General features: G+C 53.3%; 2 protein-coding genes across 3 annotated transcripts; both read right to left on the bottom strand.

The window, feature by feature from the left end:
- Window positions 1–2,671: 2,671 nt before the first annotated feature.
- Window positions 2,672–9,749, bottom strand: MRPL58 (mitochondrial ribosomal protein L58). 2 transcript variants are annotated; one of them, XM_055575082.1, is made up of 6 exons: window positions 9,487–9,745; window positions 6,670–6,706; window positions 4,524–4,583; window positions 3,476–3,558; window positions 3,214–3,383; window positions 2,672–2,989 (listed from the first exon to the last, which is right to left on the bottom strand). In XM_055575082.1, exons 1-6 carry the CDS (start codon window positions 9,670–9,672, stop codon window positions 2,905–2,907), a joined length of 621 nt encoding a protein of 206 aa, XP_055431057.1. In that variant the 5' UTR covers window positions 9,673–9,745; the 3' UTR covers window positions 2,672–2,904. The 2 variants fall into 2 exon arrangements, with proteins under 2 accessions (XP_055431057.1, XP_055431058.1); XM_055575083.1 differs by lacking the exon at window positions 4,524–4,583 and having other exon boundaries at window positions 9,487–9,749.
- A 1,968-nt stretch (window positions 9,750–11,717) lies between these two features.
- CDR2L (cerebellar degeneration related protein 2 like) lies at window positions 11,718–25,334 on the bottom strand. The gene is made up of 5 exons (XM_055575081.1): window positions 24,844–25,334; window positions 19,218–19,330; window positions 18,751–18,899; window positions 17,099–17,263; window positions 11,718–16,035 (listed from the first exon to the last, which is right to left on the bottom strand). The coding sequence occupies exons 1-5, from the start codon at window positions 24,920–24,922 to the stop codon at window positions 15,147–15,149; spliced, it is 1,395 nt and encodes a 464-aa protein (XP_055431056.1). The 5' UTR covers window positions 24,923–25,334; the 3' UTR covers window positions 11,718–15,146.
- Window positions 25,335–26,877: the final 1,543 nt, after the last annotated feature.

Genomic DNA, 26,877 nt, shown 5'->3' with positions numbered 1-26,877 from the left:
TCATCTTTTAGGATTTGAAATAGCTCAGCTGGAATTTCATCACCTCCTCTAGCTTTGTTCGTAGTGATGCTTCCTAAGGCCCACTTGACTTCACATTCCAGGATGTCTGGCTCTAGGTCAGTGATCACACCATCGTGGTTATCTGGGTCATGAAGATCTTTTTTGTATAGTTCTTCTGTGTATTCTTGCCACGTTTTCTTAATATCTTCTGCTTCTGTTAGGTCCATACCATTTCTGTCCTTTATTGTGCCCATCTTTGCATGAATGTTCCCTTGGTATCTTTTATTTTCTTGAAGAGGTCTCTAGTCTTTCCCATTCTATTGTTTTTCTATATTTCTTTGCACTGATCACTGAGGAAGGCTTTCTTATCTCCTTGCTATTCTTTGGAACTTGACATTCAAATGGGTTTATCTTTCCTTTTCTCCTTTGCCTTTCACTTCTCTTCTTTTCTCAGCTATTTGTAAGGCCTCCTCAGACAGCCATTTTGCCTTTCTGTGTTTCTTTTTCTTGGGGATGGTCTTGATCCCTGTCTCCTGTACAATGTCACGAACTTCCCCGTCCATAGTACTTCAGGCACTGTATCAACTCTAATCCCTTGAATCTATTTCTCACTTCCACTGTATAATCGTAAAGGATTTGATTTAGGTCATACATGAATGGTCTAGTGGTTTTCCCTACTTCCTTCAATTTAAGTCTGAATTTGGCAATAAGGGGGTCATGATCTGAGTCAGCTCCTGGTCTTGTTTTTGCTGACTGTATAGAGCTTCTCCATCTTTGGCTGCAAAGAATATAATCAGTCTGATTTCAGTGTTGACCATCTGGTGATGTCCATGTGTAGAGTCTTCTCTTGTGTTGTTGGAAGAGGGTGTTTGCTATGACCAGTGCATTCTCTTGGCAAAACTCGATAGGCCTTTGCCCTGCTTCATTCGGTACTCCAAGGCCAAATGTGCCTGTTACTCCAGGTATTTCTTGACTTCCTACTTCTGCACTGAACAGCAATAAAAGCTAAGGTTCAGAGAGGCTGAGTAGTTTCCCGGAGGCCTCACAGCTGGGAGTGGTGCTCGTCAGGAGCTGACCCCGGGGCAGCTGGCTTCACGGCCCATTCTCTCCATGTGATGGTTCACTGTCCCCACTGCAGGCAGGGCCCTCGGCCACCACTGGAGTCTCCAGGTGATAAGCTTCTTCCTGTGCTCACATGGCCAGCCCTTCCCCTCCATCAGGCCCATCTGAAGCACCTCAAGTACATCTTCACTGACCCTCCCGCTGGAACCAGTTACTCCCCCAAATTATTTAGACCTTCCTTGTGTTATGTTTTAGGTCATGTTACCCTAACAAGAATCCATTTTGCTTCTCAGCTTTTATCATTCTGATTGAACGTGAGTTCTCTGGGAGAAAGGACATTTGTTCACTGTTGATTCCTCAGGACCTTACCCGGTGCCTGGTATTCAGTGTTTGTTGAATTAATGAACCAAAGAATGTTGCACTTCCTCATATATGAGCCTCAGCTCCCTACTGGGCTCCGCGTCTCTTAACCCCGTTCTCCACGTTGCAATTTCATAAGTCATTTATCACTGACTCCCCCCGTTTACAGTCACATGAATGATGAGGTTCACATGAAGTGTACATATTACTACAGTTCTCGATCTTGCATATAGAGCATCACAGTGCAGTCAACTGTCAAAGGAATAAACTAGATCAAAATAACAGAGAACGTCTTGAGAATCCATACAAGTCTGAGTAATCTGCAGTTGGTGTACTGAACCAGGTGCTTTCCCATACAATAGGATCTCAAGAACCTCTTTCCAGTCCCAACTCTTTTTAAAAAAAATTTTGGCCATATCACATGACGCGTGGGATCTTAGTTCCCTGAAGTGCAAGTCGCTCAGTCGTGTGTCTGACTCTTTGCGACCCCATGGAATTCTCCAGTCCATGGAATATAATCCATGGAATTCTCCAGGCCAGAATACTGGAGTGGGTAGCCTTTCCCTTCTTTAGGGGATCTTCCCAACCCAGGGATCGAACCCAGGTCTCCCGCATTGTGGGCGGATTCTTTACCAGGTGACCTACCTTAGTTCCCTGACTAGGGAATCAAACCCACACCCCTCTACAGTAGAAGCTCAGAGTCTTAACTGTTGGACCCCCAGCAAAGTCCCCCAACTCATTTTTTTCCTATCTCCAAAACCCCACAGCCTGCAGTAGCACCTAACACACGACACTCCTTCCCACTCAAGGCCCTCAGTGGCTCCCTAGTATCCTCGTGTCTTAGAACCTAAACTTCTCTACTTCAACTCCAGACTCTTCACCGTGAACTTATCTCCCTCTCCAGACTCACCTCCAAAAGGTCCCACACAGATCCCCATTCGATGGATTCCTTCTCAGCTCCGCCAACCCAGCCTGCTCTCTGGTCTCCTTTATTCACACCGTTCCCTTCACCTGGCATGTCCTCCTGGCTCTCTCCTGATCAACATTCCACACCCGTCTCCAGGCCCAGCTCTGATGCCCACCCACCTGGCTCAGCCCTTCTGCCCTTGTGTTCCTGAGGGCTGACCCCACAATTCACCCCTCTGGACTGTACAGTCAGTGCTGGTCAATAATTATCAGGCAGATTTCAACTGAGAGAAAAGGTAGGAATTCTGTCCTGACACATTCTGAATGAGAAGGGGAAGCCCGCTGAGTTTAGAATTTTATTGCAACTAATACAGTATATGGATAACGAAGGTGTGACAACATGTGATCGCCTCTAAAGACCTTGCGACCAGGGCCTACAACCCTCACTCCTGATGGACCTTCTTGCGACGGTTCCGATGTAAGAGACGAGCACTGACATGAACAGACACCCGTCTCCTGGTGTCCAAGCCGACTGGGTGCCCTGGAGAGGGCCTCTGCTGGCTCGAGGGGGTGCTTTCAGTCCACATCGACCCTCCTGCTCGTCTTGATGGCAGAGTTTATTCTCTTTTTTCGGAGTCTTTCGCGATTCATGTTTTCTATCCTGAAAACAAAGAAGAACATGGTTACGCCCAGATGCCCAATCAGAGCTTCTCAAGGTGGCGAGAGGACCTGGCACCAAAGCAGCAGGTGCCAGGCCGGGGCCTCCACTTGAGGTCTGTCTGCCCGCTGGCCAGTCTTAGGCCTCTCCCGCCTCCTTTCTTCCCTGTGTGGCCCCCTCACCCACATGAATCTGTTTACAGAAGCTGGGGGCATGTTCTGAAGGACCTGAGTTTCTGAAGTGCAGCATCTTCTTTGGACGGCTCCGTGGCTGGCTGGCTGGCCTCGGCAATCATGTCTCGAATCTTCTGGAGGCAATCTGCCAGGTTTCGGAACTGATAGCGGCTGCATTCAGACGTGAGGATCAGCTCTCCCGCCCTGTTGATCTTATTTTTGTGCTGCGGAGGACAAAGGCAAAACCAGAATTCTGCAAAGAAGAGTTTTTGAAGTGACTTAGGGGTTATGGGGAGAGCAGGGGCTGGTGGTTTACCTTGAGAGCCATCTTCTGCCGCACGGGCTCTGCGATCCAGTCGGCGCTCGCCAGGTGGAACCTGACTTCAGCCTTGGAGTTCACTGTCGATAAAGGGAGGGAGCGCGGGTCGCTGAGATGCTCAGCACCCTCAGCATCAGGGTAGCTGGTGACCACCGGACTCTGAACCACAGGGAGGTGAGACGCCCACCCAAGCGACGCTCCTCTCCTGTGTGAACTTGGGGAGACTAACTTGGCCATGGAATGAGCCTGCCAGGACAGTGAGGTGCTTCTGGACAAAAGTAAACTTCCAGGACTTCCCAGGTGGTCCAGGGTTAAGACTCTAAGCTCCCAAGGCAGGGGGCCCAGGCTTGATCCCAGGTCGGGGAACTAGATCCCATAGGCCACAACTGAGACCTGGCACAACCAAATAAATAAATATTTTAAAAAATACAAATAAACTTCCAGGTAAGTGGATAACCAACCAGGACCTACTGTACAGCACAGGGAACTCTGATAGAGTCGAGTCTGGGAGAGAATGGATACATGGATATGTATGGCTGAGTCTCTTTGCTGTGCAACTGAAACTATCAAACATTATTAATCGGCTATGGGGTCGCAAAGAGTCGGAAACGACTGAGCGACTGATCTGATTTGATCTGATACTCCAATATAAAGTTAAACAACAAACAAAAGAACCCAAACTTCCAGGAATAAAATGACCAGTGGTCTCTTTCTCTCACAGTTTACTGGGTTCGGACAAGAATGCGGCGGGGGAGGGGGCGTGAGTCCCACAAGAAAGAAGGAACCTGTTCTGGGAGCTGGCTGCCAACTCACACTGTGCAGTCCCTTTGTTCAGACTCCCAGACCAACCCCAGGCCTGGCAACCCGCAGCTGGGAGTCCGAGGACCAGACCACATTCAAAAGAATAAAGGAGGTTATTATATAAACCGGCAGTATTTAAGCTTCTGGAAAAAAAAAAAAAATCCCTTTATTTCCACATGAACGTAAACAGAATCCTCAAGCCCATCTCTCAGCTAAGTGCTAAAGAAAACAAGGCACCTTGTACCTTTGTTAACGTTCTGGCCCCCAGGACCACTGCTCCGACAGTAAGATATCGTCAAGCGATCTGAAAACCAGAACACACATCATCACGGTGATTTCCCCAAGGCCAGAGACAGCAGCGGATGTAAAATTACGACCCAGGTTGTCCACTCCTGGTCTAGCACACTCCACGGGATCTGACTGCCCTCGCCTTTTGCTGTTTGTTTTAAAGCAAGCACTCTTTCAAAAGCCCAAACGGAGGGACAAACTGAATTTCAGTTGTATTTCAAAATGCGGTGGTCGTGGACGCGCCGGCTGGCAGGTGTTCCACGCACATCCCCGGGCTGAGTCTGCGTCAGTGGGTGAGAACACCTGCTGGGTGAATGAGCACTCCACTTGCAGCTGGGAGTGCCGTCTTCTAACACCAGCTCAGCACAGGCTGACTCTGTGACCCCAGCAAAGCCTCGCTGCTTCCCTGTGTCTTGGTTTTGTTTTGAATCTGTAAACTGAGGTTGCTTCCTTCTACTTTTTTTTTCCTCCCTTTAGCCACAAATTTTATTGTTTCAATGGGCTTCCCTGGCGGCTCAGACTGTAACCAATCTGCCTGCAGTGCAGGAGACCCAGGTTCAATCCTTGGGTGTGGAAGATCACTTGGAGAAGGGCATGGCAACCCACTCCAGTATTCTTGTCTGGAGAATCCCATGGACAGAGGAGCCTGGCGGGCTACAGTCCATGAGGTCCCAAAGAATTGGACCCAACTGAGCAACTAAGACTTTATTGTTTGAGTATTTGCAACTATTATTCTATACACCAATTTTCATTTCTTATAGAACTCTATATTCCATATTGCCAGGTCACTTCACTCTCCATTTTATGCCACATTCCCATCGGGAAGTATCTCCCGGATCACAGTCCGCCTGTGTGTTGCTGTCGTTCAGTTACTAAGTCATGTTTGACTTTTTGCGACCCCATGGACTGTAGCCCACCAGGCTCCTCTGTCCGGGGGATTTCCCAGGCAAGAATACTGGAGTGGGTTGCCATTTCCTTCTCCATTCCTTCTACTTTTATAATTCATGAAAAGCAGTCTCATAGTGTCTGAGGAGAGCCGGGGAGGCATGGCAGTGGGCAAGTTTCAGGAGGGTGGGCTACAGGGGCTCAAGGGGCACTGTGGCCCCGTGCTTGTGGGGAGCGGGCCTCAGTGGGAGTGGGGACATCTCCAGACAGCTTCTGAGAGGTTTTCCGCCCTTTGAAAAAAATCAAATGAACTTATTTTTCCCAACAGGTGATGAATGCCTGTGGTTCTGTGTGTGTGTGTGGGGCGCCTCATCAGTGTCTGCAGAGGCCTGGGACCCGCTCAGAGGCAGGTGAGGAGGAAACGGTGACTGGCCATTCCCGCTGCCTGCCCGTCCGCCCAGGCTGTCAGGAGACGGGCTCTGTTGTCCCTGGTTCTCTGCCTCCTCCCACCACAGGGCACCAGTGCCAGCTTCAAACTACCGAGCGGCAGCAGGCCGCCAGCCCCTCTGCTTTAGACTGTGGCCACCTGGCCTCCTTGTTGAGGGATCATCTTGAGCCGGCGCCTTTGGCTGCTCTCCTTTCACTGTCTGTGGGTGCCAGAAACTCTTTGACTCTCAAGGGGCCTGCTTGTTTCTTTACAGACCACATCTTAGGCTTGATGGCACAAAACTTTGAAGTTATGCAAATGGTTCAAAGGGAGAAGTCCCCACTCCTGTTTCCCAGACACCAAGTTCCCAAATTTGTCTCCACTCCCCCCTCGGGGCACCCCTGTATCCAGTGCCCTCCACATCCTTCAGATCTGTGTGGACATCCAGAAACATGTGCCTCAGATAGATATTATATAAGTAAGGCACAAACGGCATCTCACTGTAGAGACGCTTCTGTACCTGACTTTTTTCAGAAAGTGACCAGTTAGCCTAGTGTAGACTGTTCCAGGTCCCCAGCCCATCGAGAGCTCTCCGCGTGTGCTGGGGGCTGCCCAGAGCTCTGGGGGGGCTGCCTCATCACTTTCTGTTTCCTTCCTCTTCTCAACAATGCTGCAAGGACTCCCCTTCTGCACCCTCAAAGATGGCTTCTTTACTTTCACTGGGCTGGGGAGGAATGTGTGACGGGGGAGGAAACGATCGGGTGTTTTTCTGTGAAACAAAACCACTCACCTACGGGAATGTCATCGTTGCCTTGCTTTGCGTCGCCCTGTAATGAAACATACACAGTGTCAGGTGAATATTAGCTGCTGAGCGACTCCCAACTGGTCCAGAGAGACAAAAAGGAAACGATGTAAAGCTACAACGTGAATACAATACAGCTATTTTCAGGTCCCCAGCTAAATCGTGTCGAGATGACAGAAAAAGCTTCCCCAAGCTCCAGAGGTACCGCCTCACAAACACTCCTCCAGGAAACGGGACTGACTTTTCCAGCCCTCCCTGCCGCCTGCCCTGCACCCCAGCCGGCTCAGCTAGGGATGGCACCATCAGCAGAAGGAGGGAAGGGGCTACAGTACATCAGCACCAGGGAGACTCCGAGAAACACCCTCTGCCCACCCCGGGAGGCCCCTTCAACAGTGACCACCAGCACAGGGGCCCTGAGGGTTTGTGTTAAGCTGAACTACTCACTCCAGGACCTCCCGCCTCCACGCCTCTCCCAAGTTGTTCCTCTGTGGCCTTAAATCCTCCAGTCCACAGGCCCAGCGCGAACATCACCCACTCGGAGGCTCTTCTGGCCTCCCAGGCTCGAAGGCACTTCACTTGTCCCTGCTGTCCTTCATCCCTTTTCATCTTAGAATTATCTGGCGGTGAAATCCTCAACGTACTATACGTTGGCAGCGCTGGAGACCCAGGGCGGCGCCCTCCTTCACGCACGCTCTTCCCTCTTCTGAGCTGGCCTCTCCAGTTCCCTCTCACCTCCCCGTGACTTTCTTCACTCTCCTCTGCTTGCTCTTTGCAAACTTTAAACACTGAAATGTCCCTGAGAGCCTTCGTCTTCTCTCTCTCACTCTTTCCCTAGAACATTCCACCCATCTCCTTTGAAAATGTCATCCTTGGTGATATTTCTGGCTCAAACTCAAACCTCTTTCTCCAACCCCACATCCGCAGAGCCCACTGCTATTTGATGTCTCCTCTCAGGCGCCTAACTGATGCCTCAAACCTCCGGCCTCCTCAAAGAAGACTTCCCTTCCTGACAACCGTAAGCAGCTCCCTGGCTCTCATGTCAAAGCCCTTCAGTCGAGTCATTACTTCACACTCTCTGACATGTTTTCCTCATTTATTTACTGTCTGCTTCTGTTGGAACGTAAGCTTCATGAGGTGGAAACCAGTTTATTGTGGTTGTATCTGCAATGCTTGCAACAGTTTCTGACAGTTGGTGCACAAGAAACTTTTTGTTGAGTGAAAGAAAGGACAAACGACTGTGACTGTCACTCTCTCATCTCAATTAACGGCAACTCAGTCTTTACATTGCTCAGGGCCCAGACTTCAGTTCCTCTCTTATTTCACACTTGTAGAAAATCCATTAGAACTTCTGTAGGCTTTCCCTTTAAAACTTATCTAGAACCTGACAAGTCTCATGACTCCTATTGCTTCCACCCTGCTTATCATCTTTTTTTTTCCTTCATTGGGTCTTAGTTGTGGCATGTGGGATCTGTTAATAGTTCTCTGACCAGGGATCAAACCTGGGCCCCTGCACTGGGAGTGCAGTGTCTGAGCCACTGGACCACCAGGGAAGTCCCCCTGCTTATCATCTGTTGCCTGTATTACTGCGATCTCCTCACTGGTCTCCTGTTCCTGCCGTGTTGCAGTTTATTCTCTACAAGAGTGATCTTTGTAAAACTAATTAGGCTCATTCCACTCTTCTGCCTCCATCACATTCAGAGTAAAGCTAAGGCCCATGAGCCCTATAAACAGACCTCCCCTCTCCCCTCTCTTTAGTTTCCTCTCTGACTCCCCTGGCCCACACTGGCCTGCCTGCTGTTCCTTGAACCAGATGAACATGCTACCCCTTGAGAGGGTGACACCTGCTGGTCCCCCCACAAGGAAAGCTCCTCTTCTCATGGCTTCCTGCCTTGTTTCCTCCAGGTCCTTACTCCAGCATCACTTTCTCAGAGGCCTCCTCAGACAATCCTCCTTAAAACTGTAACCCCCCCAAAACAAACAAACAAACAACACCTGTAACCCCACCCCCGACCTTAGCACTTCTTCCTTCTGGGCTTTATTTTCTCCAAAGTACGTGTCATATACTCTATATTACTGCTTTTATTTGTGTTGGTCTCCCTTCATTAGCAGATAAGCATCAGCATTTTTGTGTTTTGGTCACTACTCTATCCCCATGCATAGCACAGTGTACACAGCATGCTTTCAACACAAGTTTGTTGAATGAGACAGAACGCTCTCTTCCAGTCCTGCAGGTGGAAACTTAGTGGACCGGGTGCGTCCTCATTTTTCTGCCCCGGGCCCTGATACAGCGCCTGCACACAGCGAGCAGCCTAAGGAAGCGAACCAGAAGCCCTGTTTCCTCGGGCGTGCTGGAGGCCGGGGACCGCGTAACTCGAAAAAAGGCTCCCAAAGAGAGCTACTTGGCAGCTTCCTGCCTTAACTGTCCGCCTTGGAGGGCAGTTTTCCCCGAGGACAAGAATGTGAGTCTGAGGAACGGGAAATGAAGACGGAAACGTGGGCGGTTTTCCCTGAGGATAAGAATCTGGGCCTGAGGGACGGCGAATGGACGAGGAAACGCTAGTGGTCTTGGAAGAAGCGGAGCCAGTATGCTCTCCCGGCGCCCGCACACCGCAAGCGACATCGGGTGCTGCCATCCGCCCCAACCCCGCGGGTGCTCGGGCAACCGGCCTCGGCTCGCGGGCACCGCGGCGTCTGAGCGCGTCCGCCCCCAGACCAGCCGCTCGCCTCGCGCGTGGGGCCCTGGCTCCCCGGCGTCGCCCGGCGGAGTCCAGGAAACGCCCCTTCAGGCCGGCCCTCCTGGCTCACCGGGACCCTCCAGGCGGTGTCCGCGCCCCGCGATTCCGGGTACAGCTTGTCCAGGCTGTAGGCGCTCCGGAATTCGGTGCCCTCTACTTGTCTGTGCAGAGCCCGGTGACAGCAGCGTGTGGGCGGCGGCAGCAGCCAGGCCTCGGCTCGGCTCAGACCCCAGCGCAGGCACCTGGCGGCCGCCATGTTCGGCCCTCGGGGCCGCTTCCGGTGTGTTCTTCCTCTCGCGGTCCGCGGGCCCGCGCTTCCCTCGGGACTTTGGTTCCGCTTGGCTTAAGAAAACGAAGATCATGGCATCTGGTCCCATCACTTTATGGGAAATAGATGGGGAAACAGTGGAAACAGTGTCAGCCTTTTTTTGGGGGGGGGGGGGAGGGGGTGGGCTGGGCTCCAAAATCACTGCAGATGGTGACTGCAGCCATGAAATTAAAAGACACTTACTCCTTGGAAGGAAAGTTATGACCAACGTAGATAGCATATTCAAAAGCAGAGACATTACTTTGCCAACAAAGGTCCATCTAGTCAAGACTATGGTTTTTCCAGTGGTCATGTATGGATGTGAGAGTTGGACTGTTAAGAAAGCTGAGCACCGAAGAATTGATGCTTTTGAACTGTGGTGTTGGAGAAGACTCTTGAGAGTCCCTTGGACTGCAAGGAGATCCAACCAGTCCACTCTAAAGGAGATCAGTCCTGGGTGTTCTTTGGAAGGAATGATGCTGAAGCTGAGACTCCAGTATTTTGGCCACCTCATGCGAAGAGTTGACTCCTTGGAAAAGACTCTGATGCTGGGAGGGATTGGGGGCAGGAGGAGAAGGGGATGACAGAGGATGAGATGGCTGGATGGCATCACCGACTCCATGGATGTGAGTTTGAGTGAACTCCGGGAGTTGGTGATGGACAGGGAGGCCTGGCGTGCTGCGATTCATGGGGTCGAAAAGAGTCGGACACGACTGAGCGACTGAATTGAACTGAACTGAGGCTTTGAACGCCTGCCGTTGGCAGGAATCGAGAATGCCCAGCGTTTCCCTCATGAGAAGCCTGTTAGAGGCTTCCTTAGTCCTGGAAGCCCCTGAGCATAGCTGCCGCGGTGGAGAAGACGTTGGCAAGCTCTCAAGGCAGCCTCCTGGTGAAAAGAACCCCAGACACACCACTTCTCTCCCCTTTAGTCTGTGCCCTCCCGGACCACACTTCCCCCAAATCTTACAGCATCAACGAGGCCTGCCCAGGTTCATATCCACCCCCTTTACTCTTTTATCCACTTTATTCTACACCCCCCCACCTTTTCACATCTTTCAATCTTATTTTTCTTATTTTTCTGTTGCCTATTTCCCAGCCAGAATGCAATAACCTCTAGGAGGGCAGTGGCTCACTCTTGGATCTCCAGTACCCAGAACCTGGCGCGTCACAGGTACTCAAAAAAGATACTGATAAAAGGAATTCTCTGGAAAGGTGTTTTTGAAAGTTGAGTTCCGCCAATGGTGAGTTTTAGTAACTTCAGGTTCATTCACAAGGTAGCCTAAAAGCAGATCCCCGCGGAGCCCCTGTGAAGAAGGCTCAGCATGACAGACACCAGGTGGGACAAGAGGCGGGCAGGTCCAGAAAGAAATATTTTAAAAAGTGGGCAGTCTCCTCCCACCCCACCTCCACCCTCTCCGACTCCCAGGATCTGTGGAGCAAGATGGCTGTTTCTTCTAGCCAGAAGATAAGAGGAGGATGGGGAAATAGGTACAGATTCAGACAGCTACAGATAGGCTAAGTAGAACTCTTTAGAGAACCGTTAAAAGATGAACTCCAAAACTGAGAGGTTCTTACTCTGAGAAAGGTTTAAAACAGAGCTAGCAGTGTTTGGAAACAGTTAAAGGTTAGCTCAGTTGCTTTGCTGAGAGGCAGAGAGGTAAAAGGAAAACAGAGCTCAGTAAATGTTGGTGATTATTAGTAACACTAATGGTTGTTTCTTAATAGCAGGTTCTATTTTTAGGAAGAACATAATTACCTAGAAAAACATGCCCCTAGGAGCTGTTTGAAATAGGAGATTTCATCAAGTCAAGGCTTTATCATTTTTGCCTCACTAATAAAGGCAAATTCTTTTGGAGGGAAAAAAAAAAAGAAATACTTCCCAAGCACTGGCTTTGTAAACCCAAACTAGGAAGGGAATGGCACTTGACATGTGCCTTTGGGGCTCTAGGCTTTAAGGGGAGTCTCCTGGGACCCTCCCTGCCTGACTTAGTCCCAAGACCTCAGAGTGAACAGAGGTGTCTCCATGGTGACTGGGAAAAGCTGCTCAGGGAGGTAAAGCCAGGGACTCACCCAGGCTGATGGCTCAGGGATTATGAATAATGAACGCACCATCCCGTGGCATCATTGCTCTAAGGCTGGGCTCCAGCTCTGTGCCTGACCCAGAATGATAGGAAAAGGAAACTGGAGGTTTCCATGGCCCCAAATAAACACAGCCTGCTCGGGCCATCTGCTGGCCTGGATTCTGGGAGAGGAGGGGGGTACCAGAGAGAATGGAATGAGCTACCCTGGGGTGGAGAGAAGAGCAGCTGGCAAGCTCCTTTTACCTGCTGTTGCCATGAACCCTCCAGAATTGAGGCCCTTTTGGGAGAAAACAGGGCTGAGAGGTGCCACCTGTTCTCTTAAAAGGGTGATGCTGAAGGTGGAGGCCAGCCTTCTTCCCTTCTCTGGTTCTCCATAGGCTGAAAGGGTGCTTCAGGAAGGACGTGCGTAGGGATGAGAAGAGGGGAAGATAAGGGACCATCAAGCCATTCCTGGAAGCCAAGAAACTTGCTGACACCAGCCCTTCTCTATAGCTGTGATTTGGGGTACCACTCTCATGTAGGGGTCCACAGGATTTTCCTTTCTTCTCGTTTTGAGTGCCCTAGGGGCTTCCCTGGTGGCTCAGACGGTAAAGAATCTGCCTGCAGTGTGGGAGACCCAGGTTGGATCCCTGGGTCGGGAAGATCCCCTGGAGAAGGGAATGGCCACCCACCTCCAGTATTCTTGCCTAGAAAACCCCAGGGACAGAGGAGCCTGGCAGGCTACAGTCCTTGGGGTTGCAAAGAGTCGAACACGACTGAGTGGCTAACTCTCACTAGGTCAGTCTGGCCTTTAGAACTCAGCATTGTGTGGAGACAGGGAACATGCAGTATCGCATAATCGCATACTGGAATTAATCAGGTCTGGGTTCGACTGTTCCTATGTGACTTTGAGTTACTGACTTAACCTCTGAGTCTCGGGATCAGATCCACGTCAGAGGTTGTATTGCTGCCTGGGAAGGTGGCTGAGGGTAAGGGTGATTTAAAAGGCCTGGCTGGATACAGGCCCCAGTTTCCTTTGCTTCTCAGGTCTGATGGCTTTAGGAGTCACACGACATCTTCTCTGGCCCACTGGAGACAAGTCACAGCAGGACTGGAAGATCCCACAGCCGCTTGCATGCTTTAAAAACCCCCTTGCTATTCAGATAATGTAAAAAACTTCTTGCCAGTTTGGGACCCAGCTCTGGGCTCCCCACACCACAGTCCTCACCTCCCGGGTTCAAGGAAAGTTGCTCCTGGATCATTCTGGAATGTGGGGGGAGACGGGGGTTGGTGGGAGGTCCCTGAGCATACCCTCACTGAAGACTGGACGCTTTTCCACGTGGGATTGGGATCCACAAAGCTGATTGAATTTTTGGGAAGTGGAGATTGGAGAAGGGTGCAAGAAACGGACTCCTCCAAAGATTCAGGAGCATCTTCATTGACTTCTGGTTACCCGGGCTGTTGGCAGGTGTGGGTCGGCAGGGAGGGAGTTGCAAAATCAGTACAGTGAGGAGAGTCTACCCCATGGGGCACCTGGCAAGGCAACACTTCTGGCATGGCTGGCACTCAACAAATATGGAAACTTCCAAGAGTCTGCTGTTTGGCTGCCAATCATAAGGGAGTGAAGTCAGGATGTGCCCCCCGCCTGTGTGATGGGAGGCTGGTGCAGGAGATGCTCAGACAGGACCACTTGGCTCCAGAGCCATTTCTGCTTTTAGAATACTGGTGCGGGTTTGGTTTTTTTTTTTTATTAAAGAAGAGAATAAAGCATTTGTAAATATATTTCTCTCATGTATACTTCAAAGATGACGCTGGTCGGCAGCTACAGAAGTGGGGAGCAAAGAGGCAGGAGCCGTTCCCCCACCTGTCCTGTCCCACCCCACCCCCTCCACCCTAGATGACAGAAACACACGGAGGGCTGGGAGCTGTCTGGCTCCAAAGGACGAAAGCTTCCAATATGTGTGAACGGAAGGACCAGCTGACAGGTCTCATCACAGTGCCGCCCGGAGAGCAGGGTGGTGCCTCCAGGGAGGCTTGTTAAGAAAACCCTTTAGAAACAGATAAGGCATGAAGGTTCCCCACTGGGCTCCCAGCACAGAGGCCAGGGCCACTGACTTCCCTCCTCCAATCCCTAGGGTCTCAGGATGGGCGGTAGAAGGAACGGGGAGCCCTGAAGGGCAAGCTGGGGATCTGGGCCTCTCTTAGCTGAAGCTGGATCTTCTGAAGCCTTAACATAAGATAAAGTCCCTGACCCTCCTGGGTCCTCAAAAGCCCCCCCACAAAGCTGAGTGGTTACAAGCAGGCATTTTATGGGAAGGAGGAGACACGTTCCCCATCTAGTCCCATTTCAGTACTGCCCAGGGTGGGGTAAGCATCCTGGGGGGAGGGCGCAGTAAAGGGGGGCAGGGGAGGATGCTGGGACCATGGGCTGGTGGCACATGCCCAGGACATTCTGGGGGTGGCACTCATGACCTGTGGTGGGGTGGGCCTGGTGGTGGGGAGCGTGGGGGTGAATGAGACACATTGTGGTCCCTGAGATGGGGACAGGCAGAGGCCAAGCTCAGTGAGTCAGAGGAGGCGTGCAGAGATGGGAGCTCCCATCTCCTGGACCCCTGGAAGGCTTGATACCCAGAAGGCATTTCTGCGGCTGGAACCCAGGGAGGCTGGCTCTGAGTTGATTGGCTACAGATCTGCGGTGGGCTGAGGGTGTCCAGGGACAAGCCCGCCCTCACCAGGACTGGCATTGAGGGTCGCTCAGGCCTGGCTCAGGCTTTCTGCTCTGCCTGGCAGGGGCCATCTCTGACCTGGTCAGGACCCTTGAGGCAGGGCAGCTGGTGCGAAGGGAATGACAGCGTGTCACAGCTGGGGAGAAGCAGTGGGTGGTCTGGGAAACCCCTAGAACCTGCAACAGCTGGCTCTGGGGTCCCCCTTCAAGTGTTTCCAGTTGTGGCGAGGGGGGTCAAGGAGAACTTGCCTTGCAAAAAAATCTCTCAGGAAAACCAGCGTTGGAAAAAAAAAGTCAACGGGTCCAGAATGGCTTTCAGAAGCTTGGCCACAAATCTGAGAGCAAGGCCTGGGGGCAGGGGACAGGGCTGGGAGAGCTGAGAATCCCCAGGGGAGTAGGGACGTTTGGCTTGCAATCTGTGGGCTGCGCCTGGGGACTGGCGCAGGTGATGGAGGATCCTGGGACGCAAGGAAGGCCTCCATCATCAGCAGAGAGTGGATTTCCCCCACGTGCTCCCTGGGTCAGAGGACAACCTCCCTCAGGGGTGTATTGCTGCTAAAAGGGCTCCCTCACTCACCAGAGGCTGAAGGGCCCAGGTTCAAGGGACCCCCACTGGCCTGACCCAGGGGGAGAAACCGTCACTTGCTGCTGTGCGTCTTGACTTTGGTGGCGTTGATGTCGGCCTTGGTCTTCTGGATCCTGGAGAAGATCTCCTTGAAGAGCGCCTTGTACTCGGGCTGGCTCTGTTCCAGCCGCTTGTCCACGGCCTCCACGTGCTGGCTGAGGCTCTTCTCCGCCTTGGCCTCCCCCAGGCCCTCCTCACCAGCCCGCAGGTCCCTCCACGAGCTGTCCCGGGAGATGGGCCGCGAGGTCTGCACCCCCGCGTGCCGCACCCCGGCCCCGTGCTGCCGGCACTTGCTCAGCAGCTCTTCGTATTTCTCCAGCAGCGCGTGGTACTGCTCGTCCACCTCGCGCAGGATGGACATGCCCCGCTTGCGCACGCTGTTGGCGTGCAGCGTGAGGTTGCCCGCATGCCGGCTGGCCGGGTCTTTGGCCACGATGGCGTTGAGCGCCGTGTCGCTGCAGCTCTTGCGCACGGCGTGGCCCGGGGAGGCGGCCGGAGAAGAGACCCCATCCTGGGGGCCTGAGTCGTCGCCGCTGCCTGGCTGGGGGTCGTCGGCTTCGGGCGCCTGGGTGAGGGGCGCCAAAAGGGCCTCGGCCAGGTGGTCCTCCCGGCCCAGCAGGTAGGTCTTGGCTTGCTTCATCTGCTGTAGCTCCAGCAGCTCGGCCTCCAGCTCCTGCACGCGGAAGCGGCAGCCCTCCATCTCGCACAGCTGCCGCTCCAGCTCCGAGTACTCCTGGAGCACCGCTGCGTACTCGCGCTCCGCCCGCTCCTTGCGCTGCCGCTCCTGGCTCACCTGGGAGCGCAGCACGCCCACCAAGGTCTGCAGCCGTTCGTTCTCCTGCTCCAGGGGACGCGGGCCCAGCTCCAGGGAGGAGCTGTGCAGGCGGAAGGCATCTTCACACCTGGGAAGGGGCAGGGGCAGGTGGGCAGATGGTGAGGGAGCGCGCAGGCCAGGCCCTTGGAGCCCAGCTGCATCTCTCTGCCCCACTGGGCTACATGCTCTGCCCACTAGAGTCACTCCTGCGCCTTCTTCCCCGGCTCTCTGCCCTGGGAGCTTGCCCTTCGCTTCAGCCAGGTGTCCTGGCTTTCTCTTGGGTTCAGCCGATGGGAGCTACCGGCAGGAGTTCCAGGGGGTAGGAGCAGAGAGAGGTTGCAGGGAATGTCTCTCCCTGGGCTTCCTCCCTGGTTACTGCGGGGCAGGCAGGAAGCCTGCTCCATGCCCTCTGGGTTCCAGTATCCTCCCTTCTCCTGGTCCCTTTAGGTCTCAGGATGGTATCAGCTCTTGACTACTGCAACCCGAGGGGGTAGCATGTCCGCCTAGTTTCCCCACACCTTGCCCACACCTCTTTATTGATCTGTCCTCAATTACCCTGGGAGGGGTGCTGTCTGTCTCTTGCCAGGAACTTTATTGAAACACCATTAAATCCACGGTGTGTATTCGTCTTTAAAAAAAAAAACATTGGCCGTGACGAGTCTTGGATCGTCAATCTTTATTGCAGCATGCAAGATCTTTAGTTGTGGCGTGTGAGATCTAGTTCCCTGAAGGTGGATCGAATCCAAGCCCCCTGAATTGTGAGCGTGGAGTCTTAGCCACTGGACCACCACCAAAGTCCCCCACCGTGTAAGTCATCCCAATTCAAAAGGCTTAATGGGAACTGAAAGGGACAGTGGTTCATCCCTCCTGACTTCTGACTTACTAAGCAGGTGACCTCGGAGTCTCAATTTCCTCTTCTGAGTAGCGGGGATGATAAACCACACCTCACCGTATTGCCATGAGAATTAAGTCACTGAGCAGCGTGGTGGGCACGTGGCCAGGGCTCGCAGTGCCAGCTGCTGACTGTTAGCTCCACGACCTGCCTCGGCAATAGCCCAGAGGATGCAACGACCCTCCTCCCACCTGCTGCCCGGCGCCCACCCTGCCTTCCCCTCACCCCGTGGAGACGGGCCCAGCGCGACCTCACCTACCGGGGGCTGGTGCACAGCTCCTTGAGGCAGGGGAAGGTGTGGATGGTGCGCCTGCGTTCGCGCTTCTCCCGCCGCACGCGCAGCTGCTCCAGGTCCCGTAGCTGCTCCACCTGAGCCTGCAGCTCCTCCACCTGGGTCTGCAGGCGCTCAATGGTCTCTGTCAGCCTGGGGTGGAGTGGGGCACACACGGATGGGAGGGACGCTCAGGGGACAGGGCCAGCCCTCCTCACCGCAGCCCTGGGGGGCTTGGGGCTGGGGCCGGACAGGCAACCTTGAGCCACACTGCCTGGGGCTGAGGTCAGACAAGGAATTCCTTGGGCAGCCAAGGACCCACGCTTCTGCTCCACCTCCCAGGCTGAGCCCACACTTCTCCATGTTTCCTCCCTCCGTTTCTTTCTTTTTTAATGTATCTACTTATTTATTTAAATTTACTCATTTATTACGTACTTATTTACTTATTTGGCTGTGCCAGGTATTAGTTGCAGCACACAGAATCTTTGATCTTGGTCTCGGCATGTGGAATCTTTAGTTATCAGCTGTGGGATCTAGTTCCCTGGCCAGGGATCAAAACTGGGCCCCCTGCATTGGAAGCGAGGAGTCTTAGCCACTGGATCACCAGAAGGCTCTTTTCTTTCTTTTCTTTTTTAAAGATTTTTACTTTATTTAATTGGGCTTCCCTGGTAGCTCAGCTGGTAAAGAATCCACCTGCAATGTGGGAGACCTGGGTTTGATCCCTGGATTGGGAAGATCCCTTGGAGAAGGGAACGGCTACCCACACCAGTATTCTGGCCTGGAAAATTCCATGGGCTGTATAGTCCATGGGGTCGAAAAGAGTTGGACAAGACTGAGCAACTTTCACTCTCACTTAATTAATTTATATTTATTTTGGGGCCATACGATGTGCAAAATCTTAGTTCCCTGATCTGGGATCAAACCTGTATCTCCTGCAGTGGAAGTGCAAAGTCTTAACCACTGGACCACTTGGGAAGCCCTGTCTCCTCAGTTCCTTGTACACCCTTCTATCACTTATCACTTTGCACTGCAATAAAATATTCACGTACCTGCCTTCCCTCCCAGAGGGCGGGACAGTGTCTTTGCATCCCCATCACTATATTTTCCCTAAAACAGAGCCTGGACTATAGTTGGTGCTTAAAGACGGGTTGTGGCCGGAATGTTCAGTTCAGTTCAGTTCATTTCAGTCGCTCAGTCGTGTTGGACTCTTTGAGACCCCATGAATCGAAGCACGCCAGGCCTCCCTGTCCATCACCAACTCCCGGAGTTCACTCAGACTCACGTCCATCGAGTCAGTGATGCCATCCAGCCATCTCATTCTCTGTCATCCCCTTCTCCTCCTGCCCCCAATCCCTCCCAGCATCAGAGTCTTTTCCAATGAGTCAACTCTTCGCATGAGGTGGCCAAAGTCCTGGAGTTTCAGCTTTAGCATCATTCCTTCCCAAGAAGGAATGTTAAACCAGCCCAAATCAATGAGGGCAAAGTCACTACCATCCCAGGTTCCCAGACCTGGGCTTTTGGGAGAAGGAACTGAGTCACACCCACTGGCACACACACACACACACACACACACACACCCAGCCCTGGGGCCTCCCCCTTACCATCCCACACCCAAGTTCCCAGCTCCACCCGGCCCTCACCCGTGGATCTTCTGCTGGGCCACCTTACTCTCCAGCACCAGCTTTTGATTGGTCAGCTCCAGGTCTCGGGCCGCCAGGTCCAGCTGCTCGTACACTTTGGCGTGCTGTTCATTCACGTGCCGCAGCGTGTCCAGCTGTTTGGTCAGGTACTGGGGGGTGGGGGTAGGGGTGGGATAGTTACCTTTCAGAACTGGGTTGGGGAAAATGTCTCTGCCTGGGCCCTCCTCCCACTTTCAGGAACAGGTGTGCTTTGGGGTATTCGTCTGCAGCAGAGGGAGGGGGTCGAGCTGGTGGTTCAACGGGGCTGCCTGGGACAGTTGTGCAGGTTGTGGACTGCACAAGGCTTTTGGGTCAAGGCTGGGTCTGCTAAGATGGGGTACCTTTTCCTAAGCTGCACACAGGTACACACAGACTAAGGGGCCCTCAATGGGCTGGGGAGCATGTATAGGGCCCAGGGGGCCCCTCACCTCGATCTCCTGCACTTGCTCCTCGTTAGTGGAGTACATCTGCTGTAGAGACTCCTCTAGCTCCTTGTTCCTCTCCAGCAGTGTCTTCCCCAGCTCTGCGGCCAAATGCAAGTCTGGTGGGGAGAGGGCAGAGGGTGGGAGGAGCATGAGCAACTGAGAATGGAGTCAGAAGACCCCTCCCATTCCTGTTCTGAACATTCACTCTGGGCTGAGCCTTGGGGACCTGGAGAGAACCAGGACCCAGGGGCCGCCTCTGGGGAGACTCTAAGCCTGGAAGGAGATGTAAGCCATGAGGAGACCTGTGCATTGGCCTGGAATGCCCTCTCCCCAGACACTCCCAGCGTTCCTCTCTCTGTGCCCTCAAGTCTGTGCTTTAATGTCACCTCCTCCAGGAAGCCTTTCTCAAACACTGATTCAAAATTGCACCCTCCCCCACCCCCACGCCCTCCCTGCTTCATTTTTCTCCTTAGCTCCTACCGCTATCTAACTTACCCAACAATTTGCTCATTAACTTGCTCCTGCCCCTTGACAGGAGCTTACAGGGTAGGGATTTTGCCTGTTTCAGTCACTGATACCCTGAGGACTTAGAACAATACCCGGCACAGAGCAGGTGAATAATAAATCTTTTTTGAAAGAACAAGTGAGTGGAATGTGATAAGAGCATCAGCATACAGAGGGGCAAAGTGCCCTGGGAGATAGGGAAGGGAGAGTTCACCGCGCGGATGGTGGGAATCTCAGACAAGGAGCAGCTTTGGAGGTGGGCTTGGAAGGACGACCTGAGCTCACTGAAGAGGGGAGGGGGTGGAAGGGTTTGCTGGCTATTAGAACTGGACTAGGCTTCAAAGCCTGGTCTGTCTTTAGGGGGCTCTGTGGTGGAGAGGAGCGGGGGTTAGAAGGAAGTGGCAGGTGCAAGAATCCCTAAAAATTATCTCAAGTGGGTCTGGAGTTGGGTGAGGGTATCATGACATTTGGAGTGGATGTTCCCACATATATATGCCTAACTCCTTTCAGACACAAAGGGTAATGAATAAGATAATGAAGAAGGACCTACTGTACGCCACAGGTGCACGCGTGCTAAGTCGCTTCAGTTGTGTCCGACTCTTGGTGATCCTATGGACTGTAGCCCACCAGGCTCCTCTGTCCAAGGGATTCTCCAGGCAAGAATACTGGAGTGGGTTGCCATTTCCTTCTCCAGGGAATCTTCCCCATCCAGGGACCAAACCTGCACCACCTTATGTCTCCTGCATTGGTAGGCGGGTTCTTTACCACTAATGCCACCTGGGAAGCCCATAGCACAGGTGAGTCTACTTAATACTTTGTACTGACCTATATGGGAAGAGAATCTAAAAAAAGAGTAGATATATATCTAACTGATTCACTTTGCCGTAGAGCAGAAACTAACACAACACTGCAAATCAACTCTACTCCAATAAATTTTTTTAAAAAAAGAAGCAAAGAGTAGTATATTTATATATATATTATTCACTTATATTTAAATATGTATTTATAAGGGAAGCTAAGAATCACATTGTAGTCTCAAAGAGGAGGGCAGGTCAATTTCTGCTGTGTGCTTGGTGGAAATTCAGCAGGACCAACGACCCCTGGTTCATGATGAGGGAGGCATACCAGCTCCCTTTTCTCTGTAATGAGATGGTGAGCATTTGGCTCATCCACAAACCCTTTCAAATAACTCAGGTATAAATGGAAAAACAGAAGGTGACACTCAATACAGGTTTTTTGTTTTTTGTTTTTTTTTTGCCTTGGGAACTGGGTCAGGTGGTCTGCAATGGGGCCATTTCTACTGATGCTGTCTCCTGCCTTGGCTTCGGGGGACAGGCTCTGTGGAGGACCTGCATGAAACCCCTGAAACTTAAGCGAGTTTCAGGGCCTTCAGTCACAGTCAGGGCCAAGAACAACTGCACTTTATGCTTTTTCTTCCAGGTGAGCATCTGAGCTGGGTATGTATTCCTACCACCAGCGGGGTGGGCTGGGGTGGCTGCAAGTCACACTATAACCTGGGGATGTTGAAGGCAGCGAATGTGACCAGAGCCGCCTAGTGATTCCAAGGAAGGGGAGGAAGAGAACACAGTGGAAGTAGTTTGGGGTGGGGGAGAATCTCAGGGACTCTTTCAGGGAACTTGGATCACAGTGGAAGCTAAGCTGGTCAGAGCTTCCAGGAGGGATCACGAGAGAAGTCTACAAGCTTCAGGGCAGGGGACTGAGTGGAGCCAAGTGCTGGGGAAAGGACCCAGCTAGATGAGGGCTGGGGATGACTCTGGGGAGGGTGCAGACCCCAGACCAGAGTGGAAGGGGGGCCTAGGAGTGGGGGAACAGAGGAGCTGGCTAAGCTGCAAGTGGAATCTGGAGTAATAAGCAGCCTGCCATGGCCAGAATAATGGTTACACTGGACCATTACTGGGAGGTAATGGGTCTGAACTGGCATCTCCCCTGCCTGGACCTAAGTTTTCTGGGGTCTCCTGCAGTGGGCTCTGAATGCCAGTCAAGGTGTTGCCTGAGAGCAATGCCCCAGAACCCGAGAGACAATGGCTGGGAGCCAGGGGATGTCTTTGAAAGGAAACCCTGAAATCACACTGCCCCTCCTGATTGGGGTCAGCATGGAGCCCCCTAGACTCGGGAGAAGAAAGACAGGAAAAGGACAGAGGGCAGACACCAGGAAGAAAAGACAAAGATAAAAGGGACGGGAGGAGGCCAGCCACCACCTGGCAGGGTGGCAGGGGTCTGTTCACAACCTTCAGGGCACCAATGTCAGGAACTCTGGGTCTGCGGAATTGGGGTCCGCTTACCTTCCTCCCCTTGCCATGTCAGAGCTTGGCCCGGAGGCTGAGACTCAAGGTCAGGAGCCCAAGACTTCAAATGTGTGACTCAGCAGCCATCTCTCAGTCCAGAAAGAGGTACCCACAGGGCCAGGCACACCTGGTCCAAGGTGGGGGAAGGAGGCAGGCAGAGAGAGTGCCAGCGCCTAATAATTAATGGCTTTTTCTATTTTCACGGGTGCTTATGGCAGAGGGCAGAGGGGGCACAGCGAGAACTGAGGGCCTTGTTTGTCCCCACTGCCTCCCTCCACTAGGACAGAACAACGTCAAAGTCAAACAGGAGCTTGATGGCGAAGCATCTGAAAGTAAATTTGGGGCCCATCTTCAGCGGGGATGGAGCTGGCTGAGAAAAACCACGTCCTGGGATGCTCAGAGGCAGCGAGGGGGAGCTGGGCAGGAGAGAGTTTGGGCACTGGGTGAGGGGAAGGGGGAAGCAACAGGCACCCGATCCCCCATGTGGTTGGCCTCTGGCCCAAGTTCACCCCACCATCCGGTGCTTCATGCCTGCCCCACAGGGGTGGTGTTGCAGTAGCTGTGCCTGGGCCTTCCTCCAACCCCACCCTGACACTCGGGATAATTCCCACTTCCAGGTGCAGTCTTTTCACATCACTCTGTGCCTTAGTACACATACTGTCTCCACTAGACCACTGGCCTTCCTTCCTCTGCCGGGGCGGTAGGGGTTTGGGGGTGTGGCTGTTCCCCCACCAGCTCCGAAGGGGTGCAAAAATCTTGTGCATCTCGAAGCAGAGGGCCCTCAAGTCTGTTCTCATTGTCTGCAGGGCTCACTGCTGCAGAGCCCCTGTAGCTCACTCACAAGTGCTAGTCTGATCCCATTCCTGCCTCCTCAGCTGGGCTGTGGAGACTCCGGAGGGTGGAGATCAAGTCCCCAGGCTCGGCCCTGCACCTGGCCCTTGGCAAGTAGAGGCTGGGGTTTTGGTCGAAAGCTCTCGTTTCTTCTGAGACTGTCTCTGGTTTCCCTCCTTGCTGCTGGGATCCAGCTGCTACTCAGGCCATGAGGCTAGGCCGACTGCTGCAGACCAGCAAGGCCAGAAAAGCAGGGGCCTGTGGGGCCCATTCCTGACCCTGGCCCCAGAGCCTGGCTGCCCGGCCACCCTGGGATCTGGGCATCCCTCCCTCTCCGGATGCAGCACATCTGCCAGCCTTTCTCCCTGGCTCCTTCCTCCCACATCTGGGCTGGGCATGGTGCCAGAGCCTTCTTCAGGGGCGCGGGAATGGAATGAGACAGCAATGACATTAGCATCTGCCTCCGAGGAGGCCATCTTCCCAGGCACTCAGCTTCCAATCTTTCCTTCCAGGCCCATCTCTTCCATGAAGCCCTCTCATTGCATCCTGCCGTCCCCACTCAGTTACAAGCCCAACTTCCCCTACCCGGGTGAACCAAGGAGGCCAAGGCTAGGACTGCTCCCAGCTCCCAGGATGGCGTCTGACACAGTGGAGCCTGATAGGTGTTTGTGTAATGTGAGGTTTTGGGAGTAGTTGGCCCAGGGTTGGGGAAGGAGGTATTGCAGCCAGGATCGGGCATTTCACTCCAGGCAGGGAGGCTGAGGGTAGAGGCAGGGTCCAGCCCAGAACCCCCAGTCCCACCCTGGTCCCCCAGAGGCTCCAATTAACCCACAGCCCGGAGCACAAGCGCAGAGCCTGATCTACCAGCAAATCTGGCCACGTGGGGTTGTGGGTCAGGGCTGAAACAAAAAGGCTCCAGGATGGGGGTAGATGCCTCGCACAGGGGCAAAGGCAGATATCTGGGCCCCAGAGCTGGAGACCCAGAGCGGAGGCTGTCGGCCTACACCCAGACTGTCCACACCCACCCGGCTTGCTAGGTGACTATGGTCACTTCTAGGATACACTTCCTAGCCCCTCCAATTCTGACCTTCCCAAAAGGAGGCACTTTGGGGAAGGGAGGGTGGATTGGACTCCAGCAGGCCTTGGCCCTGACCCTCTCAAGCCTTCTCCTCCTTCCTGTCCTAACAGCCCCGCCCCCTCCTCGGAGTGATGTCACCCCGGCCACCTCACCAACCCCCTTCCAGTCGCCCTCTTTGCCCTCAGATGGGAGTGACGGAAACGTGGCTCCCTCTTTACTCAGGCTCTGATCTGGGGCACTGCTCAGAATTCCCAAATCCGACCTGCTCCAGACCTTGCGCCATTTGGGAGAAGGCCAGCAGGGGAAGGGCTGCAGGGACTCCTCCCTCCAGAAGGCGGGTTGGACTCCTAGTTGTCTCCGCTGTCTTCATCCGCAAGATGCCCGCACCCTCATCACCTCCCCCGGGGGAAGGGAAGGGAGCTGGGGAAACTTTCTAGGAGTCTGTGAGCTCCAGAATCCTGGCAGGGAAGGGTGCCGCTGGATTCAGAATGGGATTAACTTCCTCCCCTCACCTCTCCCCACACACAACCCCACTCAGCAAAACAGAACCAACAAGCCGCCTCCTGGCCTCCAAAGACTTCCAGTTAGCATTTTCAGACCCCCTCAACCATACCCGGGGCTCCTGGGCAGTTCCTGCCTCTCAGATGAGGTGGGTGAACTGGGTGATGTCCACCCCTGTTGTTTAGGTAAAGAAGACCGCTCCCCCGACTTTTGCAGGTCTCCACCGGTCTGGTTCCGCTTTTCCGGGGCAGGCCACCGTCTCTCCACGTCCCCATTCTCCAGACGCATCTCCCCTCCGAGTCTGGCACGCCAGATGCAGTCCGGCCCTCCCAGGGGTGACACCTCCCAACAATGGAGAAGGGGACAGGGGTCGCGGGGCGCACCCCGCTTTCCCGCTCCCTGCGCTCACCCTGCTCCAGGTCCTGCTGGTCGTACCAGGGCTCCTCTTCCTCTGTCGTGAAGTCCTCCATCCTGGCGGCCCTCCGCATGGCCCCGCAGGCGGCGGGTGGCGGGCGGGCGCTGCGGCGGCGCGGCTCAGGGCCGGGGCGCGGGGCCCGGGACAATGCGGCGGAGGCGGGCCGAGCCTCCCGCGTCGCGGACTCGGGCTGCAGTGCCCCCGCCCGCGCCACGCCCCCTCGCCATCGGCCGCCGGCCGGACGCCCACGCGGGGCTGGCTCGCTGCCGCGGGCCGGCCGGGCCGGGGTCTTGCAGAGCGGGGCGCACCGGGCGGCAGCTGCACAAAGGGTGGAGGGGCGGGGACGGCGGGCGGGAAGGCGACAAGGAGGCTCCCGGCCCGACCGGCAGGTCTGGGGCGCTAGGAGCGCGCGGGTGCCGCGGCGGGCGCCCCCAGCCCGGCTCCTGCCCGCGATGCCCCCGGCCCGCCCGGCGACACCCGGAGCCGCCGCTGCATCTTGGCGGTGTCCGCCCCGCGCTTCCCTAGCAGCCCGCTCCGAGGGGTGGAGCCAGAAGCCGAAGGCCAATCAGGAGATGTATGCAAAATATGAGGCGGGGCCGAGGGCGGGATCTCCGCGATGAGGCGGTCGGGCTGTTGCTGAACCAACCCTCCCCTTCTAGTCTCACTCCAGTTTCACTCAATGTGTGAAATCGTTTTATGATGTTTACCTACTGTTGTCTCTCTCTCTCCCTGTAGATCTCCTAACAGCAACGATCTTGTCTCTCGTTCTCAGCTGGCTCTTCAGTACCTAGAGCAGGCTGAACCATTGCTACCTTCCATGAACACTCTTGGAATGAATGAAAATTAATTTAAAATTACCTTTAGGAAATTGTGTTTAAATGCCTGTGGCCTGAAACCTCACGCTAGGAGTGATGAACTTTGACTGTTACCCGCATTTTGGGTCTTTCCCTTTAAGATCCCGTTTCCCTCTACTTGAGATCCATATCTTACGCCCAATTACACTGCTTACGCCGTATATAGTGTCACCTCTCCGAACATTCTTTCCTTAAAGCAGTTTTCAGAATCAAGTATACATGTAACTCATTTTTTATTAGGACCTGCCACGCGCTGGTACTATTAAAGCACCCTGTCCATAACCCACTCTAAATACATGTGGCAAATACATCCGACAAAGGGCTTGTATCTGGAACAGAGAAAGAACACCTGCAAATTCACAAGAAAGCTCAGTGGAAAAGTGCATAAAAGACTTGACCAAGCACTTCATAAATGACCCAATAAACATGTGACAAGGCATTGAACTTCTTTAGAAGAATCAAGGAGGCACCATTGTTTCTGTAACAAACTACTCCAAATTTAGTCACTTCAAACAACACGAATTTATTATCTTACAGTTCCGCAAGTTAGAAGATTGACATGGCTCTCGATGACTAATATCTAGTTATCTGCAAGGCTTTGTTCCCATCTGGAGGCTCCAGGCAAGCATCTCTTTCCTTGCTGCTCCCACCTTCTAGAGGCTGCCCACATTCCATGGCCCATAGTCACCCTTTTCCATCTTGAAATCCACCAACAGAAAATGACCTTTCTCATGCTGGATGACTCTGACATCTTTGGCCTCTTTCTTCCACTTTAAAGACCCTTGTGTGTACACTGGAACCACCTGAATAATCCAGCATAATCTGCCTCATCTCAAGATCCTTGATTTAACCACATCTGCAAAATACCTTTTGCTAGGTGAAGTAACATATTCAAAGATTCTGGTGATTAGAATGTGGGCATATTGGGGTGTGTGTCATAATTCCATTTACATAAAGTTCAAAATTGGCAAAACAAATCTAATCAGGATAATATTTGGCCTTGGGGAGACATGTGGGGGAACACTAGGGGCTGGAAGTGTTTTATTTTTTGATCTGGGTGTTGGTTACACACAGGTGTGTTCATTTGTAAAATCACTTACGATACATGCATTTCTCTGAATATGTTATATTTTAATAGAATAGTTTACTCAAGAAGAAAAAAAAATCCTATGGC

The sequence above is a fragment of the Bubalus kerabau genome, chromosome 4, assembly GCF_029407905.1.
Source record: "Bubalus kerabau isolate K-KA32 ecotype Philippines breed swamp buffalo chromosome 4, PCC_UOA_SB_1v2, whole genome shotgun sequence".
Taxonomy (NCBI): domain Eukaryota; kingdom Metazoa; phylum Chordata; class Mammalia; order Artiodactyla; family Bovidae; genus Bubalus; species Bubalus kerabau.
Note: the sequence above shows the minus strand (reverse complement) of the source record. Positions and strands in the feature narration are given on the sequence as shown.